The following is a 15763-nucleotide window of genomic DNA, read 5'->3' as shown; positions in this document are numbered from 1 at the left end:
AAAAACAATGAGTCGAACGAGCGATTCGAGACACATAATCCTTAACATTAATCGCGATTAACCGTCGAACCTAAAATAAGAAATTACAGTTTGTCGAATCACCTGTTTGACTTTCATGCAACCTCCTCGAATATTAAAAAGTATCCTAAACGACAAGTATCGATAAAAATGGTTTTTGGTCCTCTGTCCTTTTATAAATCGAGCAGAGAAGATACCACTACTATCAGAATTGGGCAAAATGTGATACGGATAATAAATAACTTAAATTTTTCATTAAGGAGGGAAACATTATTTTTTAAATTTTTGACAGTGAAAAATACAATTTTCATCGCTATGCAGTAAAAATTGTTCAAACTTTTATAACGTTTTCATTTAAGTTCGCTAAAAGTTTCGCTCATTATTTTATAAAACATGTTAAAATAGAAAAAATTTCTCTAGTAGAATCCAGAGTCGAAAGATCACTCTTATCGATACCAGTCCCTTATCGCTAAGAAAAAGACGGACTATTCTAAGATTCAGTCCAAGATGCTCGAAGCAACGAGATACATCAAGTTTTCTCTCTACAAAAGAATTTTATTTATCTCTGAGACTTCTCCATGCATCTTCTCTAAATATTTTTCGACGAATCGTTGTAAAATATTCTTTAAATAATTGTTAATCTTCTATAACTCCAAACGAGTCTAAATATGGCCGACGAATAATCTGTTTGCAGCAATTATTTTCCAATTTTTTGAAGGTTTGATATAATTTGGGAGGGTTGAACCATTCAAAAAACAAAATGGTCACTTTGGAACGCTCCGCACGCGACCGAACCGACTTCTACGGATTCAGGGCGCAACAGAGACTCGATAGAAGAGACTAGAGATATTTACGACGACTGAACACAGAACTGAAGTCACCCGTTCATTGGAGTTCATGTTCCTAGACAACTTCTCGTCTATGACGCGTCGTCTGGGGGGTAGGGGGGGGGGCGGTTCATTAGTTACAAAAACCCTCGGCCACTCGGGGAAAACATTTACACAGTCCGATCGATCGGTCACCGACTTTGGTGCACTTACCGCCTCGAGGAATCGGTCGAAGAAGATAGAATCGTGGCTATCGGACCTCGTCGAGCTTATCTTAACTATCCATTACTTAATTGACAATCAATTGTCTTATAAATACCGAAGAGTGTGCTTGTCGATATTACAAATGAGTCACGACTAATATCAGCCTGAATGTCAGTCTAAAATAATCTATGCTTTGAGTCATCTTTGGAATAAATGTGATTGCATAACGTGACATGGGGAACCAGCTATCCATTAATAATAACATCTTGGTTTTTGCTTTTATATTTGCAGAATTATGCAATTTAAAAATCAATCGTTTCCTCTTCCTAAAGAGGAAAGAATAGTTTATGACAAATCTGAGATAAGATCGTCCACTTATTACTATCTAATCCAATACAATACCTATCCCACTTTTATTTAAACAAAGGAACCAAGTGTAAATTTTAACAACCCAAAACATAACTTGTTCAAACCTGATAATTAGTCGCTACAAATGACCTGTAACAAATTTAACCACAGGTAACTGTGCTGAGCTAACTAGAATCTACAGACACACGATTGTGTGATGTTTCTTTTATGATAAATGCCATAATCACAAGTTCCAAACAGTCAGAGTCTATCTTCCCCAATAACCGATCGCTGAAATCTACGAGTACCAACTTACCATTTCCGTAGTGAGACTGGCTAGCGCCTCTTCGACGGTGGCAGCGGTCCTTCCTCCGTCGTCTTGACGCTGGCTACCTCTGATCGGCGTCGTCGGGCAACCTAAAATTATCGTCAGTCGTCATAGTGCAAGAGAAATGTCAGCCTGTCGCAGCTCGCCGGTCGCTGGAGCGCAGATACACGTTTGTCTAACGACAGTGTTCGTGTCAAGTCGACGATCTATGGGGTAGAAACTGTGGACTTAATTGCTGGTCTCGAGAGGACCACCAGAACGTCTTTTCTTGCCACTGTATTCAAATAAAACTTCTTTTTTCTAGACAGTATTCCTAACAATAATACAGCTTTGTTCTACTGAACTTGTAAATATCAAGAAATGAGAATCCAGTAAAATTAAAAAATTATAAACATAGGTACACGTTACGTACAAAAGCTACTCTAGTCTTGGTAATCTAAAAACGTATAAACTAGACAGTTTTTCCATTGATTTGTCCACGATTTGATTTGCTTCTGGGTGGTCCCCTCGACTAGCCATGGTCTCCAAGATGCGTCGAGAATAGAATAAGCGTGCATGTCCTACGGATCGGTGTCTACGGGTGATAAGAAGCGTGTGTAGCTAATGACATATGCCCAGTGTAGCAAAGAACGGAGAAAAAATAGAGAGATAGAGAAAAATGGAGACTTATCTCGAAGCACGTCGGTTCTAGGCGACGCTGGTCGTCGGTAGCGCGACCGAGAACCGGAAGATAACTAAACAGTGTGTGTACTGGGGGTTTAATGAGAGAGTGAGGTCTCGTGTTTTTGCAATTGTCGCTTTATTGTCGCTCTCCCGTTGTCGAGAGAAAGGTTCGAGCGTGTTGACAAGGCTTTTCTTGAAGTCACCTAGACAGGGCTAAGAAACAACCGGCACTGTCGATCGACTATCCTCGTCGACGAGAGAAATTAGTCGATCGTGGTGTAATTAAAGATACGTCGAAGGTGCTTGTCAGCTTCCATTTAATGTTCCTCTTTAAATCTACCGATCCTTGTATTCGTTTTCTCTAAAAAAAATTTCCGTACGAGCACCTTCGTTCGCGAAATAGTATATGTATAGTGTACGTTTGTCCGCGAATACTCGAACGACTTAAGAACTGTTCTCGGTTAACACTTACGGACGACACGAAATATAATCTACAACACATAGATAACGAGATTAAATTTAGGCACTTCTTCTTGATCGGTATTCTCGATATTCGCGTGTCTTCTTGCCGACGATATCTAATTCTAATCATCGTGTAGCACCGGGATACAGCTTTTTTCGTTCGTATAAAGTAGCGTTAACAATATATTCACGATTAACGTATCGTTTAAGCACGATATAACGATCGAAGTAGCTGTGAAAAATGTTGTGTCATGCTAGGAGGCTTAACTCGATTTGCGCGAATACTCTATTTACACTCCCTTGTTATGCAACATCGTGCGTACAACGTAACCGATATTAAGTACCTAAACGAAACATATATCTGTGTCACGATTACAGGATTCGTTACCTCCGTCGCTACGGTTACTTATCTCGACAAATATAATTCGAATCGATAGCTTCTAGCGCACGACCTAGGTGTTTTACATATTTCTTACATAGAGGGATTTCCTTCTTACAGAAAGCAGAGATTATTATAAATGGTTCGATAACCCTCGGTGCTTTGAACTGCTCGAGCAACGGCGATACGACGGGCAACTTTGCCTTTGTTCGTTTCGGAACGCTACCTCAAATCGTGGCACGTTAATCAGACTTCCGGTTGCTGGCACGAACGTCGCGTTGATTGCCCGTTACTCGATACGATTAAACTTTCCACTCGACTCAGCGGGGCACGCTCTTATCTTAATTCGAATCCTCGTTTCAGGAATGATAGCAAATAATAATGGAATTCAAATCGTCCAGCTTTTGTTGGCACATCGGTTGGAAACGGTATTGAATCGAGTCGATTTATATTCAATTACGAACAGATTGGAGAGAAAAAGACAGGCTGATCCGTTATACAGGGTGTTTGACCACTCCTGTGAAAAATTTCAATGGGGGATTCTAGAGGTTAAAATAAGACGAAAATCAAGAATACCAATTTGTTGACGAAGGCTTCGTTAAACAGTTATTAACATTTAAAGTTCCGACCGTACTGAATTTTTTTCTCGAAAATGTGCAAGATTTCGGGAGTGTATGTAATGACCAAAAATTATTGTAATTGACCCCCGCAACCGAAAATAATTTTTCCAGAATGATTTGAAATTTTTGAATTTAATTGTTAATAACTTTTTAACGGAGCCTCCATCAACAAATTGGTATTCTTGATTTTCGTCTTATTTTGGCCTCTAGAATCCTCCATTAAAAGTTTTCCCAGGTGTGGTCGAACACCCTGTATGTAGTTAGACTTTCGTGACTTGGCAAACTTTTTTTTTTTAATTTTGAATAAATTAAAGCAAAGTCAAAGTATAATAAGTTTATTAAACGTTATATTATTACTCTATATTATCTACTTTTGATTGCTTGCTCTGAGTCTTCATTTCTCTATCACAATCTGTGGCCAATCCTAACGATAAAATAGTCATGGTGGCTGTAATTCAGAGTAGGGGAATGTAGCCTCGAGTAACAATTTGATCTTGCTCTGACTATAGTGATTTGGATCGGTCTAGTTTGGAAATTTCTTTCGTGTTTATGTTCTGCCAAGGTTTCAATTCCAGTTCAAGATGATGTACTGTTTAATAAATAACATACGACCATTCCTCGTGGTCCTCTCCAGATATAAATACATTCAAAATAAACTCACAGTAAAAATACATACATAAAGCTACAATGGATTGTCTTTCACCAGTTAGTGTAAATTCTAAAAGTACATTGCATTGTTCTTACAAAGTATTAAGTTCCTGCGATACTATTGGTCCTTCTGAACTAGCTATTTCCTAAGAGATAACAAAAATATCCTTACGTATTCGAAAACCCAAAGAAGACCATAAGAGTGAAAATATCCATCATTGCATATTTCTTAAACGATACTTCACCATGAATGCAAAGTCTTCCATTTCCAATCGTTAATGATGTTTGCATTGACTACACGATTCACTCTACACCGACTCAGTCTACCCCAACCAACGGATAAATTCTTTCTCCTTTTGTGTCCGACGTGTCTTTCGCTCGCGACAGTAATTTCAATTCCACCTTTTACCAAATGAAAAGGGCAATCAACGGGACGGTCGTGCTCGATGCAAATGCTCTCGCCGTTAGGGTCGAAGAAGAAGAAGCACGAGAAGAAAACGAAGGAGTCTTCGAGGCGTTCAGGCAGTAGGACCCCTCAGGTGCTGTAGTAGATGTTCAGCGCGTAGAGAAACTTACCTGCATCACCGCTGCTGGAGCTCTCGGTGTAGGACGGAGTGCCCTCTGTCCAGGTGGGCGTCGAGCCTTCCGCGCTACCTGCAGGTGGTGTCCAGGTCAGGCCACCACCTCCCCGACTGCTGCTGCCGCTCTCGACGCTCAACGACGACTTCGTTTCCCTTCCTCCGCTTCCGCTTCCGCTACCGCTGCTCTCCAAGTGGACGTCGGATATGCTGAAACGTTTACAATTAACTAATCAGTTTTCTTCTTTGGGGGGAAAAATGTAGACGTAGAAAATTAAGTTTAGGGCGTATCTCGCTTTTTGGTCAGGTGTATCACTCTTGTAAATGGAGTAACTCTCTATGATAAAAATTGGTTTGGATACTAATGAAAAGAACAGTCTTTTAGTTAAGTACAACGACGCTGGTGTAAACAAAGGTATATTTTGCTATTGTTACAATGTAAAATGTGTAACTTTTTCATTCGGTCATCGCTTATAATTATAATTTCAATATAAAAGATGTCGACTCACCTGACGGCATCGTGATAAGTCTTTGAAAGGGTGACGTGGTGCACGACCTTGTTCTGCTTGGATTGAGCACTGCTCAGACTGCTCGTTAAGATCGTGGCCGGTGCACCTTGCTGCAGTTGACCACCGGAAGCCAGGGTTTGGTCGTTCGAGCGCACTGCATCGTCAAAGGGCGGGGGCGGGGTGGAGCAGGTGGAAGGAAGGGTGCCACCTACAAAAAGCGCACTACAATTAGCCCTAATGAACACAACACGGTGTGCTTGGTTCGTTGGGGATTCTAAGGGGTCAGAATTCTCAGGGCAGGAAAGCCACCTTCGATTCGGCCGAAAAAATATGCGTTCCGAATTATTTTCAATTTTATGTAACCGAATCTAGAATTATTCTTTTTATTAACGAAGGAATCGTATTTTTTTCCAGTCGATTAATAATTTGAACGCGACTCGTTTGCAACGCTCAAAATTCCGGTGGTTACTCGAACAAAAATGGCTGCCAAAGAGTTGAAAATTTTGATTTGCTTCGCGACGTACGGTTTTCAAGGTTGTTCGAGGGGGGGTTTGAGTACTACTTGACGCTGAGTTGTCGGTGATTACAGCAAGCACGTAATTAAAATAACGCTAAGAGCAGTTCTAATGTTTGTCAAACATTTAAACAACGCACGGTGCATAATTACGATTCTGTGATTTGGCCAAGCGTACGCGTCGAATATTTTCAAAATTGTTCGTTTCGTCGGGAACGTTATCGCTCGATCGGAGTATTGAAAACGTTTAGACATTTATCAGCACTTCCTACTGAAGTCAGTCCGAATAAGCCATTCTAAAATTTACAAAATGGTACATCTACTGGTCAACTATCTACTAGCGTGTCTACGGAAGCGCACAAATAGCGAACTACTTAGCCAGCGCGCAAGGCGAACTGCTTCTTGCTCAAAAAGGGTATTGCAGTGTAACGAGCACACTCGTGTGAACGTCCCTTTATTGTGATACAGAGAGCACACCATACAAACACTCCTATAAGATTGTTTTCTGTAGAGTCGATAGAATGACGGTGTTTCGATAGAGAAATAGAATCAAAATTGTTTTCTTTTTTAAAGAGATAGACGCAACGATCAACGATTTTTATAAAGATTTTTTTTTTTTGGTCTCTTTTTAATGAATTTTTAGGTTCTAATTTTGATTCCGAGCGATAAGAATAAATATATTTAATAATAATTATAATTAATAATAATTTTAACTCGATGTTACTAACGCATTTTTTTTCAAAGGGGCGATGAAATTGAATTTCACACGAATTTAACGCAGTCGTTTCGCAAGCTATATTCAATGTTTGCAAAACGAAAACATGAAATTCGTACGGAATTTACTTACAATAGTCTGTTAGTGATTAAGAAAATCTGTCACGTCCACAATACAATCGGTACGGCTTTTCTAGCTGGTTTTTAGTATGTCACGTCTACTCTTTGTTCTATCAGTGTGAGACTTCTACGCATGCAGAAACACACCTTCAATCGATACAAGAAAAAACCAATCCTTACACACTACTACTCAAACGTGGAAATTTTCTGTGTCGAGTGTAGGCTTCCACATCGCAAACGATACCTCGTCGACGCCATAAAATCGACGTTGGAACGGCATAGAGTACAATGAAACAGTAACAATAAAGTGCACCAGCTATTTGGTAGAAAATACGTAACGTCGAACTACTAACTTCTTCTTTTCTTTGTCTAGAAGTAACAGTAGGAGGATTCTTTCGAACCGGTCGTCGATTAGATGTATTATTACAAACTGACACGAGAAATCGAGTAATGAGATGCGAAAAGAAGCACAGCAAGACCCTCGTATAACGCAGAAAATAATATTTCATATTACACGTTGTGCACATAAAATTCTTTGACACTAAGTAGTTAAATAATTTAGGTCGAAAATTTGTTTTACAACTAAATTATCCCTTTTGTTTTCATTTACACTTTGCTAATTCTTTTTTTTTAAGAATGTTTTTCACTTGATAATTAAAAAGAAATGAAGTCTTAGAATTGATACTGAACTCTTTACAGACAGTGTCATAATGTAATAATTAATCACGTCATTAAACAAGAAAGATACCGATATTATAATACGTTTGTATAATTAGTTAGAGATGCTGAATTATATATACATTAAGTGTTTAACGAATTATTCAGTATTAATTAATTTAAAGGAAAATTCTTCACCGCGCGAGGGTTTACTGCGCATCTGAGTAATGTGTATTTGCGCATGCAAGAAAGAAAAATTAATTTCCGGAGCGTCCTCGGGTAATTCGAAATTTCTCATCGCCACAAACGTTCGTCTCTTCTTTTCGTTTTTCGTAGAATTTTCCATCGATCTTTCATCGCCGACATTCTCCGATTTCCATTTTCTACGAGTCCTTTAAATCTAGTTGGTCCCTTTCATCTTGGTTTACTTGAAAAAAATTCGAATTCGAATTAAAAATTCTTCCCGGAAGATCTCCCGTAACCGTGCAAGAACGACGCGTTCGGTATCAAAACGTTCGAAGTGGATCGTTCCTGACGTCCGCCCTTCAGTTTGTCCGTCAACGGTTTCAAAAAATTCGACTTCTCGTTTCTCTTCTTCCTCGGTTGCTCCCACATCGAGTCGCTGGCGTTATTATAATAAATCTCATTATTAGCGGACGTCCTCACCAAACTCGAGTCTCGAATCTTCGCGGCGGCCATTTTGCTCTCGCCTACCGCTTCGTCGTTCTTGCATTTCGCAATCTCGTCGACTTTCGTCAATAAAAATATTCTCTTCTCGGTTCTGAGACGTATAATCTCGTCCTGGTTGCCTCTTACCATTTCAACGTTGCTAGTAAACTTCTCTAAACGTTCGCCACGATCTTCTTTCCGTACACTGGTCTCGATCTTCCGAGAATAATACTTCATTTTCGTGGAAGCACCGAAGGTCTGAGACACCGACGACGGCTCAGGAGCCAGTTTCTTCCTCCTCTGAGCAGACTTCTCCCTAATTTTCTTCAACAACCTGCTCTCCCTTCTATGCTCCGCGAACGTCCTCTCCTCGTTTCTTTCCCCTCTCACGATCGATCTGTTCGCTTTGGAAGCCTCGATTCTGCCCCCGTCGGCCATCTTGGACTCCGTGCGACGGGCTATGGTGGTAATAGTAGCGATCGAGGCCTCCAGCTCCCTCTGTTTCCGCTTCATCCGCTCGTAGTACGTCTCAGAGTGCTTCTTGTCCTTCCTGGACATCTTGTAGCCGGTTGTTTGTAGCTTGGAAGCTGAATTCGGGAAGCTCCTGAAGCCGGAGTCTTTGTTCTCATCGTCGGGATTGGTCTCCGTCGTGATCCGCGGATGCTTGAAGTTCCCCCTCTCGGGTCTGAACGGTTGTGGACTGGTTCTGATCACGTAGGAACCGTCCACCTGCTCCACGCTCACGAACTCCTCCTCCTCGACGTTCATCGTCCAATCGTTCCAGCGTCGAGGAAGCTCTCTGGCGGTCTCGAAGATCGTGTTCCTGGGTCCGTCGCGCGGAGACTGGTGGTCGGGACTAGACGCAGAGACGTGCACGTTGGAAGTCGAAGAGAAGTCGGAGTTTGCGGCGTCGTAGAAAGAGGTAGTCGCGACGACAGAGATGTTAGTAGTCACGGCAGGCGCAGCAGAAACGACGGCAGAAGTGTTATCGGGTGAGGGTGGGTGGTGCGGGATGCTCGAACTGTCATGCAAGCGGTATCTCGTGATTATGGCTGCTTCGTCACCTCGGCTGGATGCCATCGAGGACGTAGAGGTGGCGGTTCCGGGGCCTCGTTGCTCCTCCGAGAACCTGGTCCTCGATTGACCGGTGCCTCTTGGAGGAACGGGGGGCGGAATCTTGCCCGAGGGCACCAGATTCGGGTTCGGCGGGCTGGCGGCGGTTCTGCCCTTCAGGACGGCCGGATAGCTCGCGACCTTGGCCGCCGAGGTCGGCTGGAACGGTTGCTCTTGATGGAGTGGACCTGGACCAGCGGCCAAGGTCAACGGAGGTGGACTCACGGGGCCCGAGGCGAAGTTCACCGGGGTGGAGGTGGCGATCGGTGCGGAACCAGAGGACATCATCGTGCTGGTCGTGCTGATTGCAGGGTCTGTCGGGGTCGCTGCTTCGTCCAGGGTGAGTTTCGTGTGGTCGACGTCGCCCGGGGTGCGGGTAGAGGCGCGGGGGTTGCGGGTGCAGCGACGCGGTGACGGGGTAAAGAGACACAGAGAGTGACAGAGAGAAAAGGGCAGAGAGAAACAGAGAAGCTGGGTGAGAGAGGTCGCGCGAACGACGAACCATGGAACGTTGCTTCAACCTGGGGCTATAGTCTTTCGAATTTATTGACGGCGATGTGAATATACTGTCCCGTAGCATGAAGGACGTAGTACTTCAGGGATGGATTCTACGCGAGAAAACAATGACTCAAGGTTCATATCTGGACAAACTTCCCGTTTTCACACACGACATATTTAAATAATCTGACAGCTAGTACTTTAATGTTTACTGGGCACTGTTCGTAAATAGTTCAACTATCATCTTTCGAAAGAATTAATCCAACAAAGAACTACAACTTGAAAATAGGGTTGATTAGGATACATGTTTGTACAAACTTTTGTTATTGTTTTCTTGTCTAAAATCCATCTCTAACACACGCTACGGGATACTGTATTTTGTACAAGGACGTTGTGGCTTGAATTATGAGATTTTAAGGCCTGAACTTTTCATCATGAACATTACTTGCTAGTAATGTAGGATGCAACATTGGGTGAGTATTATTTTATGCATAAATACAAAAATGATAGTTACGTTTATTTAGAGAATAACAGAACATCTGGAAATCTAGATTAACTCCGAGAAGACCAGTTTGCTGGACCCAACAGTTCAAAATTATTACTTAATAAAATTATGATTTAGGTGCAATTAATATCGTACCACGTAAAACTATCATTTGATTCGTAGCAAATTAAAACAAAATATACGAATATTTTATATTAATAAAATGTTGTTTTTTAAATAATCAGCCCACGACTACTTGCCTTTAAATATCGAATATACGTATAGTAAGATAATTAAAGAATATTATTTAATCCACATAGAGTGAACTCTTCGAGGAACATTTATAATACTTTACATCCTCGCAATAAATTGGTAAGTTCGAAGGCTCTGAAGCAACGTTGCACCGTCCGTCGGAGAAGATATCAATAGGTAACAATAGAACAAAGGGTGGCTATGATCACGACTGAGTTACAATGACAGTGATTCAATTTCTATATAAATACGAATACTGAAATTCCTGTTAAGATGCTGTATGTATAGAGATCTCACTATCAACGTATTCAACGCAATAAAGAATGTCGAATCTTTGTCTGATTTTCTCGAAAGAGAACGCGATAGATAGAAATGATTATGGACACTAGGAAAGTAAGTGATCGTATGAGACTCACCGGCCTTCGTGGGTGACGTAGCATGCATTGTCGAACTTCCGGTTGTCGGCACCGCTAAACCACCATATAACACCATGTACCATTACCGTATCACCGTGTATGCGACTCTTGATCGGACAGAGAAACTTCCATAAAAATTCCTTTAGAAAATTATTCGTTTCTTTCGTTCGATCGTTGACGACAAACGGACGACGAAGGTTCGATTTTCCTTTTTTTTTATCGGTTTCTCTGTCCAGTCACGGATCGAAGGTGTCCCGAAATAAAACAGGGATTCGAGCAAGGGACGTTCGTGGCAAACAGAGGAATTCAATGGTCGGAATGCGCGCATTCGACTGACATTCACGATAGAAAGCTGTATACGTACGTTCTTTGCATCTGCAGACAGAATCGAACGCGCTTTTCGAAATGTCGTACGATTCACGAATATACGATACGAAACAATTCCAGATGGAATTCGATCACATTTTTCCGTCTCTAGAAATTTTTCTCGTCGACGGGTCGCGAATGGAATCGCATTATCATCGTCCCATAAACGTGTCGGACACACAGGGTGTTGTCGCGTAACTTAGCCACCCTAAATGTGTCGTTCCTCGATGACAAAAATGTGCGCGCATTTCTTAACACTTTAAAATGTTTACTTTCCTTTACTGACCGTTTAAACAGATTTAAATCAATACACAAAACTTTCTTCCTTGTCAAAGTACCTATTTTTTCAATGTTCCCGATTATTTTTCATCTTAACCTTGTATTATAGAGTATTACGGAAACGTTGAGATAATAAATACCCAGGAAAGGAATAAAATTCGTATATCGATTTGAAAGTGCTCGACCAAAAAATTAAATAAAATAAACGGTATTAAGGAACGAAAAAAAGCTAGATATTTAATGTTATCGATAATACGTTAAAAAAGTGGGAACCGAGACATCTGCAATGATCAAGCGAAACGAAACACCCTGCATGGATTCTTTCTCCGGTTCCTCGGTGGTTTTTCCAACAGTTTCGCGGGGGTTTAAAAATTACGTTTCACCGTTGTGGCGTGTTCTATTCGTACCATGATTCGATGGAGTGAGACAATGGATCACCTACCGACACGAAACACGATAGGGCGTACGTCATTCGCACGTGAAAGCACGTGCGAGCAATCTTCGTAAAAGCGACAAGGTATCTTCTGAAAGGAACGGCTCGCTGATAAGGGTTGATTCAGTGGGGATTCTTGGAGCCGTCACGGACAGGGATCGTGGTGAACGCTTTGGAAGCGGGCAACGTGGGAATGCCGCATCTAAGTTTACTGCACTGATCGCTGTGCCTGGCTACACACGTGAAATTCAGCGCAAAGCCAATAATAGAAACGTGGAACATTTTCGTTTCGAATCATCCGCAACGATTTTCGGAACAGAAACAAGGAGCTTTCGATATCCATCCAGCCGTCGCGGTCGTACTTTACTCTCGAATACATTCGGTTCAAGGACGCCTCGAATCGTTCTCCGCGGTTGGTCAAATTTTATTTTCGAAAAACGAATGGAAAAATTTCGATTCGTTCGTGAACCAATTTCTTCCGTTCACGTTTAACCTTAGAATTTGTTAGCTGATTTTTCAAATTAATATCGAGGACCAGTTTACGAATTAAAAAACGTTTAATCGCCGTTCGGAAATAAAATTTGTCCAACTCTGTTTCCACGACTTTTATATTAAATTTTACTGTTATTCTTGTATCAATCGTAGAGCGGGAGTATTGTACAGATTAGGATTTTTTCGTAATTAGGTGCTACGTGCAATTGTTGACAAAAAAGAACAATAGTTTGGCTGTTTTCTTGTGGTACATTTATGTATTGTCAAATTATGAAAAAATTTTAATCTGTTTAAATTTTGGCACTCACGATGGAATCACCAGATTTTTATGGAATCGTGCTGTTCTATCAGAGTTAAACATTATTTTATTTATGCTTATGTAACTCTTAAATTACAAAAGATATTCAAAAACTTATCAAATCAAAATTATACTGTTTTTGGAAGCTTGTAAATTAATAGAAACTGTATTTGCTCTCCCTATTTGACAGTGCTTTTTATTTAAAAATTTTGATCCCATACATTTTTCAACATCTTTTGTAATTTAATTTTATAGGCATATGTCAAACGAGTCATTCTATAAGGAATGGTTTCCTTCAAATTACACAGAGTGTTCGGCCATCCCTGGGAAAAATTTTAATGGGAGATTCTAGAGGCCACAATAAGACGAAAATCAAGGATACTAATTTGTTGATTGAACACCCTGTATAAAAATTGACGTGTTCTCTTTGGTACTTCCCACTCTACAATTTCAGTTTTCCTAATTAGGGTCAAGTTATATAATAGATGGACCTTGTCTTTTCAGCTGGTTTTTATTTTACTGAAGTACGTTGTTAAATAAAAAAAAAATAAGTAAATACTAGGTAGTAATATTCGAGAAAAAGTAAAGTACTGGATAGGTGAATTCACATTGTTAACGAAAGAACTATAACATTTTCGACGATAGAGCAAAATTTCTAAAGAAGAGACTGCTTGGGCGGAAGGGATAAATATTACCACTAACAGGTAATTTTTTTAAAATGTTTCTTTCGAAATTCAATGTTCAATTCAAAGATCACATCAGATAATAACAAGGAAAAATCTCAATTGAACCGTTTCGATTTCAACGATCTTCTGCAGTTCAATAGAATACACATTTCTAATCATATGTGTGAATCATTAGCCATAGTTAGAGAGTATTAAAGATACAATTAATGTCACTTCACCGAATTATAACTTTAAAACTGTCAAATAACTATAGCTACCTCCTCTTGTAAGAAATATTTACTTATCGTTGGTCTCTCTTAATTCTTCCTTTTTAATTTTGTTTCATCGTCAATGATATATCTGACAAACGATCTTCTATTGCAGGGATTGCAGGCATGTGCTTTGGTTCCGAAAATCGGTGAATTCCCGGGTCGCGTGAGACCGCGTGAAGCGTAAAAAGATGTTCGAAAAATATTATAATGTTAAATGCGTGGGCGGACTCACCGGTTGAATCGAAGTCGCCGTCCAGGGGCCTGAGCGGCCTGGTGATGCTTTTCCTCTTCGACGGGGAATGTTTCAACGCTGAAACACAAATCGTACCGGTTAGAATTCCGAACATACGTGACCAACCCTAAGGACATCGATGTATACTCATGGAAATCGGAACGGTCAATTGGAGATCTCAGATCGGTGCCTATCGAGGGGGGCGGGGATCAAACGAGTTAACGCTACAAAAGCTGACGTCAGTGCTGTACCAAACGTCCGTTTGCGCGTGAAGCTTTCTAACTTTGTTTGGAAAAAGTTCTGAACGAGCTGGGCGTTCAATACCACGGAACGTTTCCGTGTAATTGTGATACGGGGTCTCTATTTTTGCATCGTGTTTATTGTCAACTTCCATTGCAACTGTTCATTGTTTTACACTGGGCCATTTAAAACACGTGTCACCAAAGCTCTTTTCAGAGCTAGAAAAAGAGAAATTTTTCTTGGTTACGTACAATGATTACATTCTTGTATAAATAGAAATATTTATCTAAATTATGCTACACTAAAATTAATACATAAATTACCCTGATCAACAAAGATTTCTCTTAACGCTTGTCTAGTGAGTTTCAAATGAATCGATATTCTACCAGTTGTTTCAGACGTGTTGCTATGAATTATTAAGAAATAAATTCTTAATTCCCATTAGCGTGCTCCACGTGGAATAAATGGCTCAATATGTCAACATAAGGTTTCTTCAGATACGATGCTTCAATGTCTAAACCGATTCTTGCTACAGCACTGCTCGTCAAGACTATGTCTAACTCCTTCACCGTCTGGCTACGCTTCTTTGATTTCTCTACTCTATTTGGGAAAGACGCGAAACTACTAATTGTCGACGACTTCCTCGGAGGAGCTAGTCTCCTGGATAATGTCTAATACATTTTCTGAAACGACAATTTAAAATATACAGGGTCCACCATAACACGTGAGAACCATTTCAGTTATGAAGGGTGTTCGGCCACCCCTGGGAAAAATTTCAATGGGGGATTCTAGAGGTCAAAATAAGACGAAAATCAAGAATACCAATTTGTTGATGAAGGCTTTGTTAAACAGTTATTAACGTTTAAAGTTCCGACCGTACTGAATTTTTTTTCTCGAAAATGCGCAAGATTTCGGGGGTATGTCTATTCACCAAAAATGATTGTAATTGACTCCTGCAACCGAAAATAATTTTTCCAAAACGATTTGAAATTTTTTTTTTCACCCAAGACTTTCAGCACTTACTCGAATTTTTTTCTCGAAAGTGGGTAGGATTTCGGAAGTATGTGTATTCACCAAAAATAATTGTAATTGACCTCTGCAACTAAAAATAATTTTTCCAAGACGATTTGAAATTTTTTAATTTAATTGTTAATAACTTTTTAATGAAGCCTTCATCAACAAATTGGTATTCTTGATTTTGGTCTTATTTTGGCCTCTAGAATCCTCTATTAAAATTTTTCCCAGGGGTGGCCGAACACCCTGTATATTGGGGACGCAAAAGAACAAATCGTTTATACGAACATGTATCCTATTTGAATTTGCTTTAAAGTTGCAGCCACCTTTGTATTCAGGTGATTCTAAAACTGAGCTAGTTTGACTGTATAGAATGCTCGATAGCTCTAAAACTTTGCTTATTATCAAACTTAGTATACTTCGAAATCAAACAATTCCTTAATATATTATT

General features: G+C 40.3%; 1 protein-coding gene across 14 annotated transcripts in view; it reads right to left on the bottom strand.

Annotated features, from left to right (window-relative positions):
- Pip5k59b (Phosphatidylinositol 4-phosphate 5-kinase 59B) overlaps positions 1 to 15763 on the bottom strand; it is a 43514-nt gene that overhangs the window by 12997 nt on the left and 14754 nt on the right. For 10 of the 14 annotated variants that reach the window (XM_076775551.1, XM_076775563.1, XM_076775552.1 and 7 more), the window contains 6 exons: positions 14059 to 14136; positions 11022 to 11075; positions 9323 to 9697; positions 5585 to 5792; positions 5074 to 5285; positions 1714 to 1814 (listed from right to left, as the gene is read on the bottom strand). In XM_076775551.1, coding sequence (XP_076631666.1) covers positions 1714 to 1814; positions 5074 to 5285; positions 5585 to 5792; positions 9323 to 9697; positions 11022 to 11075; positions 14059 to 14136 — 1028 coding nt within the window. The remainder of the gene's footprint in view (positions 1 to 1713; positions 1815 to 5073; positions 5286 to 5584; positions 5793 to 9322; positions 9698 to 11021; positions 11076 to 14058; positions 14137 to 15763) is intronic. The other 4 variants (XM_076775561.1, XM_076775562.1, XM_076775553.1 and 1 more) reach the window with 3 other exon arrangements.

The sequence above is a fragment of the Colletes latitarsis genome, chromosome 10, assembly GCF_051014445.1.
Source record: "Colletes latitarsis isolate SP2378_abdomen chromosome 10, iyColLati1, whole genome shotgun sequence".
In the NCBI taxonomy this organism is placed as follows: Eukaryota; Metazoa; Arthropoda; class Insecta; order Hymenoptera; family Colletidae; genus Colletes; species Colletes latitarsis.
The sequence above is the reverse complement of the archived record's forward strand: the minus strand, read 5'-3'. Positions and strand labels throughout refer to the sequence as shown.